Raw genomic sequence first — 21066 nt, forward strand, 5'->3', positions numbered from 1 at the left:
GCATCTGTGATATAACGGCGTGCGTCAGCAGCAAGACGCATATTCTCTGCTTGTCAGTCGCCGCTGCAAGGTTGAGCTGTGTTGGCTGGGCACGCACGTTAGCATCCCACAATGTCGGACCCACAGCCAAACCCGAGCACCAAAGTTAGATTCACAAAGGTACGTAGACAATGCACTGAACCAGAGAACGTAAACCAAAGGAAAGTTTTGCAACGTTGCTCAAGAAGCGAAATAGTTTAACAGTACAGGGGAGGTAAGCGAATTCGTACTTTCAGTCGAAACATGGAAGTCCTTTGTATTTTATTAATTAATTCATTTATTTTTCAGTTTTGTGTTTGCTTGTTGATTTATTTTAATTCTCATAGTGCGTTATAAAGTCAGCACCATTTTATTTTTTCAAAGCCAAAAATGGCGACACAGCCGAAATACAAAGGGAGAACCAGGGGGAAAGTAGGGACGAAGGGTGGGGGTGCTATACTCGCATTGCCAACCTAATCCCTGAGGACGGTATTTGACAAGTTAAAAAAAAAGAAAAAAAAAAGAAAAGAAAAAAAGAATGAAATAAGAATGAAAACGAAAGTATTCGTTATTGCTTGAAGACAGTAGTGGACAGAATGATATACGTTACAAACTTTTCTTAGTATGTTTGCGCACGCTAATAGGACTTACATAGTGTGGTTTTCAACAAATGTGTGCACTCACATGAAGCCACGAAAAAAACAACATAGTATCATGTATTGCTCCATGCAAGTCTAGGTGACAAGACAACGTAATGTTGAGATCTGTTCTTGCAACTTAATGCAAGTGAGTCACCTATAAAATGATACTGGTCGTGTAATTGAAGAACAACTAGGGAAACCTACAGCAACATTTGCATTTGGGCTTGCTTGCTTTGAATGATAGACTAAATTATTTATAATTGAATTAACAGCCAAGGTGGTCAATGTGTGTGTGTGTGTGTGTGTGTGTGTGTGTGTGTGTGCGTGTGTGTTGTGTGTGTGTGTGTGTGTGTGTGTGTGTGTGTGTGTGTGTGTGTGTGTGTGTGTGTGTGTGTGTGGTGTGTGGTGTGTGTGTGTGTGTGAATTTGCCCTCAGGTCTGGTCAGTGCATCCAGAATCTATTGTATCCATGCAGTCTGTGTGTTGATGATACTGCTTCTTGTTGTCAGTGGTTCTTATCAGATTTCTAATCTGGCCAATAACACAACAAAAGACACCTCTAAAAAAAAAAGAAAGAAAAAAAAGACACCTCTAATGGTGCAAGGCCTTGCTTTAAATGGTGAGGATTTATAATTGAATTGACATTTCAGATGCTGTGTGTGTGTGTGTGTGTGTGTGTGTGTGTGTGCACATGTATCATTGTATGTGTGTGATTTTGCACATGTGTGTGTGTGTGTGTGTGTGTGTGTGTGTCCTTCAAGGCTTATGGAATTGTCATATTTATTGTTGCATAGTGTTAAGACGCAATGCTTTAAATCTTCCTCCACCCACCACCCACCAACCATATGTCTGATCTAAGTGTTGTAGAGCTGAGTTTATCAACCTTTTGGCAAAAGCCCACAAGGTCAAATTGTTGAGGTCTTTGTACGGTTGTTCCAGGGGGTGGAGGTTGCATTGTTCCAGGGGTGAGGCCAGGAACAGGACAATGACTGCACATCAAGCGTTATCTTTTGTTGGCCAGCCTTGACATTCTGTTTTGTTGCAGCTGTTCATAAACAATGAATGGGTCAACTCCACCAGTGGGAAGACGTTCCCTGTCGTCAACCCCTGCACAGAAAACACGATCTGTCAGGTGCAGGAGGGAGATAAGGTAAGAAAAACTACAATACCTGTGAAAAGATAGTGGTCTGGCTCAGTTCTGTGCCCATGGTGAAGCTCACGTAGGCACTTGCTGACAAAATGTGTAGGGTGCATCAAAAACTGAGATGGTTTATGGAAGGGGAACGGGACAGGAAAGGAGGGGGGTGGGGAGGGGGGAGGGGAACGGGACAGGAAAGGAGGGGGGTGGGGAGGGGGGAGGGGAACGGGACAGGAAAGGAGGGGGGTTGGTAGAGGGGGGTGGGGAGGGGGGTGGGGAACGGGACAGGAAAGGAGGGGGTTGGTAGAGGGGGGTGGGGAGGGGGGAGGGGAACGGTGGGGAACGGGACAGGAAAGGAGGGGGGTTGGTAGAGGGGGTGGGGAGGGGGGGGGGAGGGGAACGGGACAGGGAGGTGGGTTGGTAGAGGGGGGTGGGGAGGGGAACGGGACAGGAAAGGAGGGGGGTTGGTAGAGGGGGGTGGGGGAGGGGGGTGGGGAGGGGGGAGGGGAGGGGGGCAGGGGGTGCACTGGTATAGATTACATTAAATGCTTATTGCAACAAAAGAAAATGTGTGTGGCAGGTTCATGTGTGTATGTGTGTGTGCGTGTGTGTGTTTAGTCTTCAGTTTTAAGACTTTGCACTTCTTGGAAGTGATATTAGACTCGGTGTATGTGTGTGCGTGTGTATTTTATTTTTTTATTTTTTTTATTTTTTATAATTTCTTTTTACTCTATCAGTTTGGTAGTTATAGTCTGTTTTGGGGTTTGGGTATGCTGGTTTTTTTGTTTGTTTTGGTTTTTAGTTTCTGTAATTGTCAGCTTCTTGACATAGGCTTATGAAACACATTTGTGCAAAGTACAGCACAGTTTTGTGAACTGCAATGATTACAGTATATAACTCTGTTCTCTCATGCAGTTTTATGTACAGTGCAGAAGCGTGGAATAGTGTAATTGTCTCAAAATGTGTGTATCATCACAGACATGTGCACATCTAAGAAAGGTTTTTTTGTGGTGCAGTCGTGCTCATGAAATATCAGATTTCCAATTCTTCATGGTGTGATGAGAATTGTCAGTTAAGCATATGTTCAGTCATGCTTATCATTGTTCTGTTGTTTTTGTTTTTCTCTTTTAAAACTTTCTGTAATTTGAGAGAATGGGGGTGAACTCATTTTTCCGGTAATTGTTTTTCCAGACAATGGGAGATAAAGCGAAATTGAAGGTTACGTGCTGAGATAACGTATCTGTCACTTATGTGCCCTTTCTCAGCACTGTTACCATGTCATAAAAAGGTCATCTTCAGTTTTATTATGGCCATTAGAAATAATAATGAAGTTCATATTCATGTTTTTGTGTGTATGTATGTATGTAGTTGTTCCATGTAAAATACTTAAGTTTGGGCCACAATTATTAACTTAACATGCATGCTAATGCTTGTGGTCACATGCTTTCACTCACACACACAAGCACATACACATGCTTATACACACATATACATATGCAGATGCATGCACATGCATCAGCATAGGCTTGCATACATGCAGGTACATACATGTAAGACGCACAGAGGAACACATACCATGCACATGTATGAGCACATGCACTCCTCATATACATGCACAAAGACAAAAGAACACACACACACACACACACACACACACACACACACACACACACACACACACACACACACCTGTTTCAAGTTTTCAGTTACCGATATGTGTGGCGGGACATTAAACAAAATTACACACACACACACACACACACACACACACACACACACACACCTGTTTCAAGTTTTCAGTTACCGATATGTGTGGTGGGACATTAAACAAAATTACACACACACACACACACACACACACACACACCAAGCCACCCACCCCATTCTCCACCCCAACCCCCACACATATACACACACATGCAGACGCACATTCTCTCTCTCTCTTTCACTCCCACCACACTCCCACACACACACACTCTCTCTCCCACCACCACCCTGTCCTTGCACAGAATCACTCTTCAATACATAATGCAAAAAATAATCAAATGTATAGCTACATCAGTTACACAATACATTTAAGCTGCCTAGAACTGGTATTGACTCCACTTGGACTTTGTAATGAAGTTGTCAGTATTGTGTCTAACCAGCTGGAAGTCAGACGACTGAGTCATACGATGAGTGACAGGTTCAACAGCCAAGTGGTTAAAGCAGTGGACTTTCAGTCTCAGGGTTTTGGGTTCAAATTCCAGTCACAGCACCTGTTTGGTGAAGGGTGGAGATTTTCTGACCTCACAGGTCAACAGATGGGCAGACCTACTGGACCTGAACCAACTTATGTGTACAGCATGCTCAAGATTAAACATGCAAGTTAAAGATCCCATAATCCATATCATCATTTGATAGGTTATGAAATCGAGAATGTAACCAGCATGCAAACTTCTGAAAACAAAATATGGCTGCCTTCAAGTCGGGGGTAAAAATGGTCATACACTTAAAAGCTTTCTTGACATATATATGAATGAACATGAAAGTTGCAGCTGGTGAGCACAGAGAAAGAACATGATTTGGTTTTTGGAGGCGTTTGATTGGCTAAGTGCGGACCGGGCAAGACGGGTCGTCTTTTCACTGTTAGCCGCGTGAAAATTTAGCCAAGCAGAGCAAACCTATAGGCCTAGTTTGCATCTGTTTGACATGGTAAATATATGCATCACCAAACATGGAGTATAATACAAACTCATCCTATCAGCAGTAGATTTGGAAATGAGTGGCGGGTGCAATAGCCGAGTGGTTAAAGCGTTGGACTTTCAGTCTGAGGGTCCTGGGTTCGAATCACGGTGACGGCGCCTGGTGGGTAAAGGGTGGAGATTTTTACGATCTCCCAGGTCAACACATGTACAGACCCGCTAGTGCCTGAACCCCCTTCGTGTGTATATGCAAGCAGAAGATCAAATATGCACGTTACAGATCCTGTAATCCATGTCAGCATTCGGTGGGTTATGGAAACAAGAACATACCCAGCATGCACACCCCCGAAAGTGGAGTATGGCTGCCTACATGGTGGGGTAAAAACGGTCATACATGTAAAAGCCCACTCATGTGCATACGAGTGAACGTGGGAGTTGCAGCCCATGAACGCAGAAGAAGAAGAAGATGAAGAAATGAGTGGTGTGCATGATGCCGTCATCTTTCAGCAGGAACAGCAGCAGCATGTCAGCACTTTCTTGTGGTGCAGTTGCTTTTAGTTATGACGCTAGTGTACTATGGTAATTGATCCTCACATCACGACATAATTATCTTTATGATTTGGTGGGGGGAGACGCTAGTGTACTATGGTAATTGATCCTCACATCAGGACATAATTATCTTTATGATTTGGTGGGGGGAGACGCTAGTGTACTATGGTAATTGATCCTCACATCACGACATAATTATCTTTATGATTTGGGGGGGGGGGGGGGAGACGTTAGTGTACTATGGTAATTGATCCTCACATCACGACATAATTATCTTTATGATTTGGTGGGGGGAGACGCTAGTGTACTATGGTAATTGATCCTCACATCACGACATAATTATCTTTATGATTTGGTGGGGGGAGACGCTAGTGTAGTGTGGTAATTGATCCTCACATCACGACATAATTATCTTTATGATTTGGTGGGGGGAGACGCTAGTGTACTATGGTAATTGATCCTCACATCACGACATAATTATCTTTATGATTTGGTGGGGGGAGACGCTAGTGTACTATGGTAATTGATCCTCACATCACGACATAATTATCTTTATGATTTGGTGGGGGGAGACGCTAGTGTACTATGGTAATTGATCCTCACATCACGACATAATTATCTTTATGATTTGGTGGGGGGAGACGCTAGTGTACTATGGTAATTGATCCTCACATCACGACATAATTATCTTTATGATTTGGTGGGGGGAGACGCTAGTGTACTATGGTAATTGATCCTCACATCACGACATAATTATCTTTATGATTTGGTGGGGGGGAGATGCTAGTGTACTATGGTAATTGATCCTCACATCACGACATAATTATCTTTATGATTTGGTGGGGGGAGACGCTAGTGTGGTATGGTAATTGATCCTCACATCACGACATAATTATCTTTATGATTTGGGGGATGAATGAATTGCAGCTGTTGCTTCAGTTTGTGTTGTGTTCCATCTTGGTTTTGTTTTTTGTTTTGTTTTGTGTGTGTGTGTCTGTGTGTGTGTGTGTGTGTGTGTGTGTGTGTTATGGGGGGGGGGGGGGGAGGATGATTCTGTTTGGTCATGAAGAGAGAATAGATATATATATGTGGCTTGAAGGGAGTGGCTGTTGGAATTACACCAAATGGCGAAGATCAATGCATCTGTTTTAATTAACCACAGGCAAAGTGTCTGCTTTATTATTAAATATCAAAGGCTCTAAATCATCAGGGATATATATATATATATATATATATATATATATATATATATATATATATATATATATATATATATATATATGTGTGTGTGTGTGTGTGTGTGTGTGTGTGAATTATTATTAAATATTAAAGGCTCTAAATCATCAGGGATATATATATATATATATATATATATATATATATATATATATATATATATATATATATGTATATATGTGTGTGTGTGTGTGTGAATTATAAATCACCAGGGGTGTGCGTGTATGAGTGTGTTTGTGTCTCTGTGTGTGTGTAACAAATGTGTTTTTTCTTTATATTTTACTCCATTTGCTCTCCCCCTTCCCCCTCCCACCCTTTTATGAACTGAAGGGTGTCTTATCTGTATCTTGTGTGTATGTATGCGTGGATGGTTGGTGTTGTTATCATGTGCTACCATTCAAATTGCACAGACACTTGGTAATATTTACACCGGTTTAATCCACCATCTTGATCCAGATATGTCGTCACGCTTCCTGTGACCTTTGACTCTTTATAGTAATTATTTCCCTTGTATTACTATCTAAGTACAGACACGACAAAGGGTACACTAATTTCTATGCAAAAAGAAGTATTTACCAACAGGTCATTTGGTAACTGATATGGCCATGTGTGGTTGGCAGAGTTATAAGTAACAAAGACTGAAAAATAAATCATATGACAAAAAATTACATCAGACATATGAACTGGTATTTACAATATATATGATTAAGATTTGTGTGATGTAAGCAACAAAGATGTATAACTAAATCATATGTAAATAAACATAGATCAGACTTTTAAACAGGTAATTTACATTATATGATTAAGAATTAGTTCATGTGCAAAAAGTTATTAAAAAAACAAAACAAATGGAAGTGAGGGGTAGGAGACTGTGGGGATGGGGACAGAAAAACGGATGCATGTAAGTACGTATACTTTTTGTAAAACGTGGTGGAGTTATAGATCTACCCTGAAACATTTACAATGAGCGTCATTCAGTGCAGACTACAATATACGTATATGCACTGTTTATAACAGGATGTAGTGTTAGATCTACCCTGAAACATTTACAATGAGCGTCATTCAGTGCAGACTACAATATACGTATATGCACTGTTTATAACAGGATGTAGTGTTAGATCTACCCTGAAACATTTACAATGAGCGTCATTCAGTGCAGACTACAATATACGTATATGCACTGTTTATAACAGGATGTAGTGTTAGATCTACCCTGAAACATTTACAATGAGCGTCATTCAGTGCAGACTACAATGTACGTATATGCACTGTTTATAACAGGATGTAGTGTTAGATCTACTCTGAAACATTTACAATGAGCGTCATTCAGTGCAGACTACAATATACGTATATGCACTGTTTATAACAGGATGTAGTGTTAGATCTACCCTGAAACATTTACAATGAGCGTCATTCAGTGCAGACTACAATATACGTATATGCACTGTTTATAACAGGATGTAGTGTTAGATCTACCCTGAAACATTTACAATGAGCGTCATTCAGTGCAGACTACAATATACGTATATGCACTGTTTATAACAGGATGTAGTGTTAGATCTACTCTGAAACATTTACAATGAGCGTCATTCAGTGCAGACTACAATATACGTATATGCACTGTTTATAACAATCAATCAATCAATCAATCAAAAACACTTTATTAATCCACATGGAAATTAAGTTGTGCAATCACAGGCTCATTGTAAACACTGGCATAAAATCATGCGCAACATAAGAAGAGATTAAAACTAGTCAAATAAGAATTCCCAATAGCTGACGATATACTAACCCCCCCACTCCCCACACACACATACTCATGTTAAGACAATAGGGTATTGCACAACAATATTAACAAATGAAAACATCCAACAACAAAAAAGGGCATAAGATTACTAAAAATGACATGCGCGCACGCACGCACACACACCCACACACACACACACACATGCACACACACACACACACACACACACACACACACACACACACGTTAAGACCATAAGGTATTGTACAACAATACATAAATAAAAACATCAAGGGAATAAATCGTATATATAAGTAAAATGCACACACACACACCCACACACACACACACACACACACGCACACACACACACTCACACACACACAAACAACGTATGCATGCACATAACATATGTCACGCCAATAAGATTAGAACATTAACATTAAGATACATGAAATCCAAGTAAAATAAGAAAATATTTAAAAATCACTTCCGATCACACACACACACAAATGCTTGCTTGCCCGTGCTCACCCGCTCAGTCCCACATGCACGCATAATGTCTGCTCCCATACACTCGTCTGCTGGTGAAGTTCAGGTGTTGCTGTGGCGAGGGGGCTTGGGGGGTGGGAGGGTTCACTTAGTGTATTGGATGTTTTGATTGTGTGCGCGAATGGCTGTAGGAATAAATGAATTAATGTATCGAGATGTTCTTGCGCGTGGAGCTCTAAACCTACCACTTATGTCTGACCTTCTGCTATTAATGTAATCATGTAGTGGGTGTCTTACGTCGGTCAAAATTGTTATTAGTCTGTCAGTCAGTTTTCTATTGTGCATGTCGCTAAAGGTGTCTTGTCTTATACCCACCACCCCACCCGCTTTCCTAATGACTTTTTCCAACCTGTCTTTGTCATGTTTGGTCAGGTTTCCCCCCCAGCACACGGCTCCGTATGTTAAAACACTACAGACAACAGATGTGTAAAACATTTGGAGCATCTGCTTGCATACATTAAAAGATTTCATTTTTCTAAGACAGTACATGCGACTGTTGCTCTTTTTAATGAGTGCAGTTGAGTTTTCATTCCAAGACAGCTTATTGTCGATTATCACACCGAGATATTTGTATGAGTCTACTTGTTCGACCACTTCATTTTTTGTGATGATTTTACTTAAAGTTGATTTCTTTTTTCTGAAGTCGATTACAAGCTCTTTGGTTTTGCCAACATTCAGCTCAAGGAAATTTTCTTCACACCAGTTCACAAACCTGTCAATTTCTCTTCGGTAGTCAGTGTCATCGTCATCAGTAATAAGTCCTGTCAGTGCGGAGTCATCTGCAAACTTAACGAGGGGACACGAATTGGTCAGACTTCTGCATTCAGCCGTATACAAGGTAAAAAGAAAAGGCGAGAGGACTGTACCTTGTGGTGCACCTGTGTTTGTGAAAGAGACAGTAGACATAAAATCATTTAATTTTACAAACTGAGGCCTTTTAGTAAGATAGTCTAAAACCCATAAAATCGTCGGAAAAGCGAGTCCCATGTGCATCAGCTTTTTTGCTAAGAGGTGAGGTTGAATTGTATTAAAAGCACTAGAAAAATCAAAGAACATCAAGCGGACACAGGTATTTGATTTGTCTAGGTGTTCATAGATTTTGTTCAAGACAAACAGTATTGCATCATCCGTACATCTGTTTCTCCTGTATGCAAATTGCAAGGGATCAAAAAATGGTTTGACAGACTCCTGCAGATAGACAAGTATCACTCTCTCAAAAACTTTCATCACAGCAGATGTCAGTGCTACAGGACGGAGGTCATTCATACATGAAACATGTGTTTTCTTAGGTACAGGTATAATGCAGGAAGTTTTCCAGATAGATGGTATTTTGCATTCACTAAGAGACTGATTAAAAATAATTGTTAAAATCTGGTAGAGCTGAGCTGCACAGTATTTCAGTGTATTTGATCGGATCATATCAGGACCAGGTGCTTTGTTTGGTTTCACTCGTTTTAATTGTGAAAGCACTTCCTCTTCAGACACAACAATGCATTCGTCCTTCTTAACATTTAAAATATCACTTAAATCTTGTCTTTCTGCGCTAAAATCGTGACAATCAAAACGAGCAAAAAAGTCATTCAGTTTGTTTGCTTCTTCTTCTGATGATGATAAAACCGTTTCTTTCCCCCCCTTCCTACCTTTGTATCCACTCATTAGTTTCATCCCTTCCCACACCCCTTTCATGTTGTTGCTGAGTAATTTGTTTTCTATTTTCCGCTTATAGTTTTCTCTGCCCTCTTGCAAGTCTTTCTTAACCTGTCTACAGGATGTAGTGTTAGATCTACCCTGAAACATTTACAATGAGCGTCATTCAGTGCAGACTACAATATACGTATATGCACTGTTTATAACAGGATGTAGTGTTAGATCTACCCTGAAACATTTACAATGAGCGTCATTCAGTGCAGACTACAATATACGTATATGCACTGTTTATAACAGGATGTAGTGTTAGATCTACCCTGAAACATTTACAATGAGCGTCATTCAGTGCAGACTACAATATACGTATATGCACCGTTTATAACAGGATGTAGTGTTAGATCTACCCTGAAACATTTACAATGAGCGTCATTCAGTGCAGACTACAATATACGTATATGCACTGTTTATAACAGGATGTAGTGTTAGATCTACTCTGGAACATATTTACAAAGGACCTCATTCAAGACAGAGTAAAAAAAAAAAAAAAAAAAAAAATGTCTTGAGCTGAAGTATGTAAGAAATACTGCAGTATGACACAAATTGAAGTGCACATAGAAAAGAAAACACAGATGTGCCACTCTACCAAATCCTACAGTCAGTGATTCATGGATGTGGCCAGATTTAGCAGAGGAAGCCATCCATGCAATCACCGCACATTCCTCACTGCACTGGTTGATATTCTGCTTTGGAAATTGGAATGCCACTGACTCCCGAAAGCAGAATATAGCTGCCTTCATGGTAGGGTGAAAACGGTCATACATGTAAAAAAAGCCCACTCGTGTGCATATGGGTGAACTTGGGAGTTGCAGCCCTTGAACGAAGAAGTAGTAACGCCACTGGTTGTGATCGAAAGCTGAACTGTTGGGAAGAGAACCACTGACCACATATTAATGTCTTGATGTGTGTGTGTGTGTGTGTGTGTGTGTGTGTGTGTGAGTGTGAGTATGTGTGTGTGTGTGTGTGTGTGTGAGGGAGAGAGACAATGATCCTGCTGGCAGCACCAATTGTAACAAGGTGGAGATAACTGATCTGCCATCCCTGTAACAGACATGAACGATGGTGGAACTTGATCAGGGCTGTGGAAAGTGTACTGCAAAAAAGTTGAATGATGCAGTGGAGTGATGGCCTAGAGGTAACGTGTCCGCCTTGGAAGTGAGAGAATCTGAGTGCGCTGGTTCGAATCCCGGTTCAGCCGCCGATATTTTCACCCCCTCCACTAGACCTTAAGTGGTGGTCTGGATGCTAGTCATTCGGATGAGACAATAAACCGAGGTCCTGTGTGTAGCATGCATTTAGCACACGTAAAAGAACCCATGGCAACAAAAGGGTTGTTCCTGGCAAAATTCTGTAGAAAAATCCACTTCGATAGGAAAAACAAATAAAACAACATGCAGGAAAAAATATTAAAAAATGGGTGGCACAGTAGTGTAGCGACACGCTCTCCCTGGGGAGAGCAGCCCGAATTTCACACAGAGAAATCTGATGTGATAGAAATAAATACAAATTCAAATACAGCAACAAATCAAGTACGTGGGAATCACAGAAAACTGGAGGAAATATACAGCCAGTGATCACAACTGTTTTCAAAAGGGTCAGTACAAATTATTGTCAGCTTTAAAAGAATGTAGAATGTACTTGGAATGAAGTACTCTGCGTCCCAATGAAGCACATTGTTGCTTACCATCCACTGCAGGAGGTTTTTGTTTTGTTCATCATCCATAGAGGCCTGTTGTAGTCCTGCTTGCTGGACACATCTGTTGCAGGAATAAAAGGTTGAGAAGCATGAGGTCATCTTTTTTTGTTGTAACTTTACTCAAAGGCATGGCAGATAGTCGATAGTTATGTTTCCACCTGTGTACATTTAATGGTTTGTTTTTGTTTGTTTGTCCATGTGCTTGTTTTGTTGGATGTGCTTTTTTTATTTGGGTTTTGTTCGTTATTTTGTTTGCTGTTCATTTCTATGTTGAGTTTTTATCGTTGTTATCTGTTTATATTTGATTTTGGAATGGTCCTTGTGAAACTTCAAAATTGTATGCATTGGCTATATGGAAATTTATATGAACATGCACTCACAAAATTATGTAATATTAGCTTTTATCATTTAAAATGTTTATGGAGAACAACATACATGACTTGTCTAGGGTTATTTAGTGTCTTTTAGCAGCTCGGGTTACATCAAGATCCATTTGACTAGTTACTGAAAAATGAATAAGATTTTTTTTTTCAAGATCCAGAATGACATTGACTGATGGCCCAAGTTTTGTCATAACCCTGATTCTTCTCGAAATTGCACACAGTTTCTTCTACATGTTGAATTTTATCAGGGGCATTCAGACTGTCAGAGAATGAAGAAAATGCTGTGCATACAGCACACATTCTTTAACATACATATTATACACACACAAAAAGCACACTATGCTTACAGTTATGTGCACTCATGCATTTTCTTTCACATGCGGGCATGTGTGCATGTGCACACGCACGCACATGTACACATGCGCGCATGTGCACGCACACACACACACATATATTATATTCACACAGATCCACACACACAAATCTGTACAGACAAAAGCCTGATCAGTGTGATGTAGCACATGGTACATGAATGAACACACCATGCAGCTGTCTCATTTAGGATGACTTCAGCATCAAAAGGAAATGACGCCGAACATTGTTAGTTGATCCCTGTCAGCCCACACATGTTTTCTAGCAATTAAAGACCAACATATGACACATCCAAGGTCAGACAAAACAGTTTTGGGGGTGATGGGGGTTCAGGCAATAAATTCTGGTATTTGGATCGTCAGTTTGTTTCTGTGTGCATCAAAAAGAAACCCAACAAGTCATGAAAGAAAGATACTATTCCTGTTTGAGAACCTTTGTTTTGAACATGTAAGTGGTGTTTACAGCATGTTTCTTTTTTTCTTTTCTTTTTTTTTCTCTTGTTCTTGTTTTGTCAGCATCCACACTACAGAATGTGAACATGCGTGCAGTGAACTTTGTGTAGAATAAAAAAACAAAATCAGCATGTGTGGATTTAATATCAGTATCAGAGATGCCCCATCACTTGACGCACTTTGAAATGAAAACCACAGGCTGACATGTTTGGTTAAAAAGAAAGCAAAAAGCCTGACAAGACCAGATTAAGCGTGTGTGCACAATGACCTGAAAACAAATAGATGGACAGACATTCAAGAGAGAATAAATGTGAGACGTGCATGCCCTCATGCACACATGAATGGACACATGGGTGCACGCAACATACCACCTCCCTCGCCCCCCCCCCCCCCCTTTCCACCTCCCCTCACCCCCCGCCCCATGCACTTGCACGTACATGAACTCATATACACAACTTGCACACAAACTTGCACACAAATACATTTACACTCACTTGTGCACAGACGCACACAGACACAGACACACACGGATACACAGACAGACAGACACTCTCACACACACACACACATACACACAGACACACACACACACACAGACACACACGCACACACACACACAGATACATGTATGTATATGCACACACACACTTGCACACTTTAGAAAAAAACCCAGAAACAACTTAGTTCAGTCATAGCAGTACTTGTGTATTGTGTATAATGTCTTGTTCTTCTCCCATATATATATATATATATATATATATATATATTTTTTTTTTTTTTTTTTTAATTTAAAAAAAAATTTTTTTTTACTGCAGACACTCACATATACACTTTACATATATACTTTACAGTCATAACAGTATTTACTGTATCTGTCCCATAATTTTCACTGTGCACACTCATACATGCAGATGTGTGTGTGTGTGTGTGTGTGTGTGTGTGTGTATTGGGGTTTTTTTGTTTTTGTTTTTTGGTTCACTTATAACAGTACTGATTTCTGTCAGATAATTTTCCCTGCTGCATTCTTTCCAGGCTGATGTGGATGCAGCAGTGGCAGCTGCAAGGGCAGCCTTTGCCTTCGACGCCCCCTGGAGGACAATGGATGCCTCTAAAAGGGGGGTAATCTTGAACAAGTTTGCTGACCTCATCGGAAGGGATCTGGAGTACATAGCAGTATGTGTTCTCTTTCTTTTGAAATTTTTGTCATGTTGATAGAGTGGTTGTGAAGTGTAGATGGTAATAAAAAACAACAAAAAACCAACAACAAAAAAACCAACTCTGTTTTTACAATCAGTTGAATGTGAGGAAGAATAAAAAAAAAAAAAAAGAAAAAAAAGCAGGCTTATCATGGCATATTCTTTGTCAAAACAGTGTGAACAGATTTTATTTTGTGTGTTTGATATCTACCCAACTTTTCACATTTTCCATCCATTTGTCAACATAAATGGAAAAAAAGCCATTGATGAGTTGCTACTTAGAGAAGTTTCACCATGAATGATTTTGGATAATAAAATGTGTAGCTTTCACTGACGTGTGCATTTTTGACTCACTTGTGTAAACAAAGTGAGTCTGTGTTTTAACCCGGTGTTCGGTTGTCTCAGTGTGTGTGTGTGTGTGTGTGTGTGTGGTAAACTTTAACATTGCCATTTTCTCTGCAAATACTTTGCCAGTTGACACCAAATTTGGCATGCAAATAGAAAAATTCAGTTCTTTCCAGTCATCTTGTTTAAAACAATATTGCACATCTGGGTTGGGCACAAAAAAATAAAAAAAGAAGCACAATTTTTTGCAAACTAAATTTACTGTTAAATTTATATTTTTTTTATTCTCTAAACTTGGCACTTTGATATGATAGTCTGACACAACAACAAGAGCAGTCGTTTTTTATCTTTTTTTGTTCAAACAGGAACTTCTTTTGCTAAGCATGGAAGTTATATTTATTTTGCATGTCTTTGGTGCAGATAGTAAGGTAGGGAAATAAATCTGTAATTAATGCTAGGGGGCTTAATTTGCTTTAAACTGATCTTTCTCATCTTGAACATTACATTTTGATATTATACTCAATACATAAAAAGCTTGTGTGTTTTACTCTCAGTGTACAGGGCTTTCACTATGTTCATTCGCCCAAGTGGTCTTTTTCGGAAAATACTAAAATCAGTACGGCAAGTGGACTTTATAGATCTATTGGCTGAGCCCTGAAGGTCATGGGCAAAAATCAGTTGCGTACACATATTTATACATATTCAAAGTGCGTGCTCATATTCTTCGAGAACGTGAACGACGCCATTTTGTTTCAAGTTGTTGACCTGCCCGTTCAATCCTACATTCAATGGACAATACATGATAACATGTGATGGAAAGTTGGAGAAGGAGACCGTTAAATATTTATTCAGAGAAAGGTTTGTGAACGCCTCATCACTTACTAGATTATGCCCCAAACTGCCATAAAAATATCCACAGAATCAGTCGGAATTCACAGTTTAAAATAATAAACCATGAGAGTTAATACCCATGAATTGATGAAACGTAAAAATTTCCAGTCTTGACTTTTCTCAAAATGAAGTCCTTTTCACTTCATACGACGTACTTGAAGTACTTGTACTTGGCTCTACGTGTTATTAGTTTAACAAAATACTCAATTTTCATATCAACTTCAAAACTATAAAACTAGAATGAACATAAAAGAGAAATTGAATCGACCGTGTCAACCAGGTGTAACTAAACTTGTACATCTATCTAGATCCAGAGAAAACGGCTAAATGTTGCAGTGTGATTGCGGCGATAGCCACGTCTTCTTTACCGCGGACTTAAAAAGAGTTTTTAATTGCCCTTAAAGATTTTTTGAATGCCCAAGATACACCAGAATAATATGATTTAAACAGCATTCTCACTGCGAATACCGCAATTGATTTATCGCCCTTTTAAAAAAGCATGTTTAAATATTATATTTTTTAAACGTCAGTTAAGGAGCCATGATAGTGTAATGGGTGAGACAGTTTCTTCTCACCCGAACACGTGGGGTTCGAATCTGCTGTTAGGACTTTTTTTTTTCTTTTTTCTTTTTCTTTCTGGTGCGAAAGCGCTTTGATTTGTCTCTGCACAAGATCCAGCGCTATATAAATACCATTATTATTATTTTAACCCAAAGCTTTATAATAACAAATACAGAACACATTTTAACGATTAGATTTTTTTTTTTTTAAGTGTATGACAAGTGAGTCTTGAAGGCCTTGCCTCTCTTGTGTAATTATTTTTCAACGGTGTGAGAAATAAGACAGATCATCAGTTACTTTCTGTTGTGTTGTTGTGTCTACACATGTATATGTGCATGCAAGTGAGATCAGTTTCAGTTTCAGTAGCTCAAGGAGGCGTCACTGCATTCGGACAAATCCATATACGCCACATCTGCCAAGCAGATGCCTGACCAGCAGCGTAACCCAACTCGCTTAGTCAGGCCTTGAGAAAAAAAAAAAAAGAAGAAAAAAAAGGGGTGATCAAATAATAGATAAATACATAAAAAAATAACTACTACCACTACTAATAATATGTATATGGCGCAAAAACTATAAGCGTACGTAAATAAATAAATATAATATATATAAAAGTGAGAACGTGTGTATGATTGTTTATCTGTATGCTTGTGTGTGTGTGTGTGTGTGTGCTGTGTGTGCATGAATGCGTTCTGTATGTGTGTATCCATGTGTGTTTGTGTGTGTGTATGTATGCCCATGTTGTGTGTGTGTGTGTGTGTGTGTGTGTTTTGTACAATAGCATATTTACACTCATGTATACATTTCAGAACATCGAGACTTTGGACAACGGAAAACCTTTCCTTGACTCTGTCGAGGATGTGAAAGCCGCCATAGACGTCTTCCGTTACTATGCGGGTTGGTGTGACAAGATACAGGGACGTACCATTCCTGTTGGTAAGATCAGGTTGAGTTTTATCAATTTTCCTTTTTTTTCTGTATTTTGTGTACTTTGTATTTACACACAAATGCATGCACACACACATGCACACACACACACATCGAAACACACACACACATCGAAACACACACACACACACACACACACACACTCACACACATTGAAACACAGACACACAGACACACACACGCCAAAACACAGACACACACACAACCACAAGCATACATTCACACAAACAGACGCACATAGACACATGCACACAGACACAGACACAGTATGTTTCCCTTTTAATCAGCCAGTTATTGTTTTACAATTTAACTAAAACGATACATTGCAGATGGCTCTTTCTTCACCTACACTCGGCATGAGCCTGTGGGGGTGTGTGGCCAGATCATCCCTGTGAGTATTGTATAACTGGTTTATGGACAGAGACTGTAACTGGTTTATGGACAGAGACTGTAACTGGTTTATGGACAGAGACTGTAACTGGTTTATGGACAGAGACTATAACTGGTTTATGGACAGATACTGTAACTGGTTTATGGACAGAGACTATAACTGGTTTATGGACAGAGACTGTAACTGGTTTATGGACAGAGACTGTAACTGGTTTATGGACAGAGACTGTATTTGGTTCATGGACAGAGACTATAACTGGTTTATGGACAGAGACTGTAACTGGTTTATGGACAGAGACTGTAACTGGTTTGTGGACAGAGACTGTAACTGGTTTATGGACAGAGACTGTATTTGGTTCATGGACAGAGACTATAACTGGTTTATGGACAGAGACTGTAACTGGTTTATGGACAGAGACTGTAACTGGTTTGTGGACAGAGACTGTAACTGGTTTATGGACAGAGACTGTAACTGGTTTATGGACAGAGACTATAACTGGTTTGTGGACAGAGACTGTAACTGGTTTATGGACAGAGACTGTAACTGGTTTATGGACAGAGACTGTAACTGGTTTATGGACAGAGACTGTAACTGGTTTATGGACAGAGACTATAACTGGTTTGTGGACAGAGACTGTCCTTGTCAGTGATTACCAGATTTCAGCACATTATTTCATTTGCCAAAATTCATTCTCTTATTGTAAATTGAATCAAACGCAGGCTAATGTATATAGCTTTTAGAATGACTGAAAAATATGAATACGAAATTTGAAAAAAGTATGTATTTCTTGTTAATGAAATTAGAAATTATAAGAATTCAGCACACACACAAAAAGTGGTATCGAAACCAATGAATTATTCAAGATTCTTAAAAGAAAATATATGAAATATGGTAATGATTGATTATGCAGTGGTGTTTTTTACATACCAATGAATTAATCAATACTCTGAAGGGTCAACATCATTGAAAAGTCATTATGTAGTGGTGTTTTTTACATACCAATGAATTATTCAAGAGTCTGAAGGGTCAACATCATTGAAAAGTCATTATGTAGTGGTGTTTTTTACATACCAATGAATTATTCAAGAGTCTGAAGGGTCAACATAATTGAAAAGTCATTATGCAGTGGCGTTTTCTTTCTTGTTTATAGATGTATATTTTTTTCCACACGATCATTTGCTTTTGGAATATTTCTCCTTCAGTACTCAAAATAGTCATAATGTTCATGTCATAGTCTTGATTTGTTTCCATTTTGACGGACACAATAGCCAAGTGGTTAAAGTGTTGGACTTTCAATCTGAGGGTCCTGGGTTCAAATCTCATTAACGGCGCCTGGTGGGTAAAGGGTAGAGATGTTTCCGATCTCCCAGATCGACATATGTGCAGACATGCTGGTGCCTGAACCCCCTTCATCTGTATATGCAAGCAGAAGATTAAATATGCATGTTAAAGATCCTGTAATCCATGTCATGTGGGTTATGGAAACAAGAACATACCCAGCATGCACACCATTGAAAATGGAGTAAGGCTGTCTACATGGCGGGGTAAAAACGGTCGTACACGTAAAAGCCCACTCGTGTAAATACAAGTGAATGTGGGAGTTGCAGCCCACGAACGCAGAAGAAGAAGAAGAAGAAGTTTCCATTCTGATCCTGACCAAAAAAATGTCCACTGTCACTCAGTACGGTTCATCACCACCATAGCTGTTCTTTTTCAGCTCAGAAAATAAAAAGGGATGTAACCCAAATATTAGCTCACAATCGCAAAGAAGGAAACGGCAAGAGTGACATGCCTTTGTATGAGGGGAGTTTGATGTGTGGTGGTGCTGGTTGTCTGGGCTTCACGCCATATTGATTTGAACTGCTTTGTTTAATCCTCTCCCGCCCTCCAACCCCTGCCCTTCCGCCCACCTCCGTCTCCTGCCTGCACCGATGGCTCCAGTGGAACTACCCGATCATGATGTTCGCCTGGAAGGTGGCCCCGGCATTGGCCTGTGGCAACACGGTGGTGCTGAAGCCTGCAGAACAGACGCCGCTCTCTGCCCTGCACTGTGCTGCCCTCTTCAAAGAGGTCAGAGGGTCATGAGGGGGTGGATGATGATGATGATGATTATGATAATGATGATGAAGGCGACGATGACAACAATGACAGCAGCAGTGCTACAACTTCTGCTACTTCTACTACTACTAAGAAGAAGAATGTGATGATGATGATGATGCTGATGATGATGGTAATTGTTATAGCTATGGTAATAATGATAATGCTACTACTGATACTATTGCTACTACTACTGCTATGACTACAACTACTGCTGTTGCTACTACTACTACTAGAAATGATGATTCCACTACTACTACTGATGATGATGATGATGATGGTGATAACGATAATGATAATGACATTGTTACCAGTAATAATAACAGCAATGATTTATTGAGTGCATGTCCTACAAGACTCCAAAGCAACACAACACAGTGCAACAGAATATCATTTACCATGCAACACAACAGAATGCATTGCTTGCGTTAAATCAGACCAGGAGCTACTCACCCCATCCAGGAGTGACCCAGCAGTAATGCAGGGTCTTCTCTAGTCTGTTGCCTCATGGGCAGCCTTGTATTGGTAAATCTCTGTGGCCTGTCGGTGCCACAGAACTCTCGGCACTGGCAGCCTGGCTGTGTCTTGATGTGGGTGATTCCAGTGAAATGCCACTGAAACAGCAAGGAAGCATCAACAGCAGCAGCAACAACAAAATGACAGGAAAGAAGAAGAAAAGGTGGTCACAGAAGTGGAGCATCATTTTCTTGAGGCAGGACTAGTTGAAAGTTTGCTGAATGTGGTGCCAGGGTTCGAACCCTGTCTGCAGTAAGGCATCATCATGCGTTAGAATAGAATAGAATAGAATAGAATAGAATAGAATAGAATATGTCTTTATTTCCCAGTGTACCAGAGTCACAAGGAATATTGGGGGGGATAGTACATAACAAGGTACGAACATAAATTGAAAATCTTACACAAACACAGATACAGTAGAAATTAGGATACATACAAGTGCATATCAATATAAAAACTTGTGCATACTCACACATTCATGCACTGCACACACACACACATGTACGCACGCACACACACACACACAACACACTCTCTGTCTCTCTCTCTCTCTCACACACACACATGTTTGAACAGAAGCCGCATATTACATGTGGATGGGGCTAATGACTAAATGTTCAGGTAGATGGTTGTTGATGAACCAGAACTAGGTGTTGCTGAAGACTTCTGCGATAGAGCCAGCAGTGGTGGCGGGGGGTCTCTGATGTGTGGACCTGGTCGCAGCCTGACACTGACAGCAGTTCCCTGGGGCCTGTCGGCGCTGAGAGTATGACATGACAGAACGAATCTGGTGGAATCGGCTGTGTTTGGATGATTGTGGTGTAATGCCACTGCGACTGCAAGGAAGATGGGACAGCAATGAAAGAAGTAGAATATGAAAAGCTAAAAAAGAAAAAGAAAGAAAGAAAAAAAAAGAAGTATATATAGAAAACTTACACCTCAGTTTTGCAGTA

At 40.0% G+C, this 21066-nt stretch overlaps 1 protein-coding gene across 1 annotated transcript in view; it reads left to right on the forward strand.

Annotated features, from left to right (window-relative positions):
• Nucleotides 1-21066, forward strand: part of LOC143289271 (retinal dehydrogenase 2-like) — a 46545-nt gene continuing 25479 nt past the window's right edge. Inside the window, exons 1-6 of the mRNA XM_076598271.1 lie at nt 1-159; nt 1704-1808; nt 14204-14344; nt 16971-17097; nt 17439-17500; nt 19442-19570. Coding sequence (XP_076454386.1) covers nt 112-159; nt 1704-1808; nt 14204-14344; nt 16971-17097; nt 17439-17500; nt 19442-19570 — 612 coding nt within the window. The 5' untranslated portion in view covers nt 1-111. The remainder of the gene's footprint in view (nt 160-1703; nt 1809-14203; nt 14345-16970; nt 17098-17438; nt 17501-19441; nt 19571-21066) is intronic.

This window comes from Babylonia areolata, chromosome 13, assembly GCF_041734735.1.
Source record: "Babylonia areolata isolate BAREFJ2019XMU chromosome 13, ASM4173473v1, whole genome shotgun sequence".
Taxonomy (NCBI): Eukaryota; Metazoa; Mollusca; class Gastropoda; order Neogastropoda; family Buccinidae; genus Babylonia; species Babylonia areolata.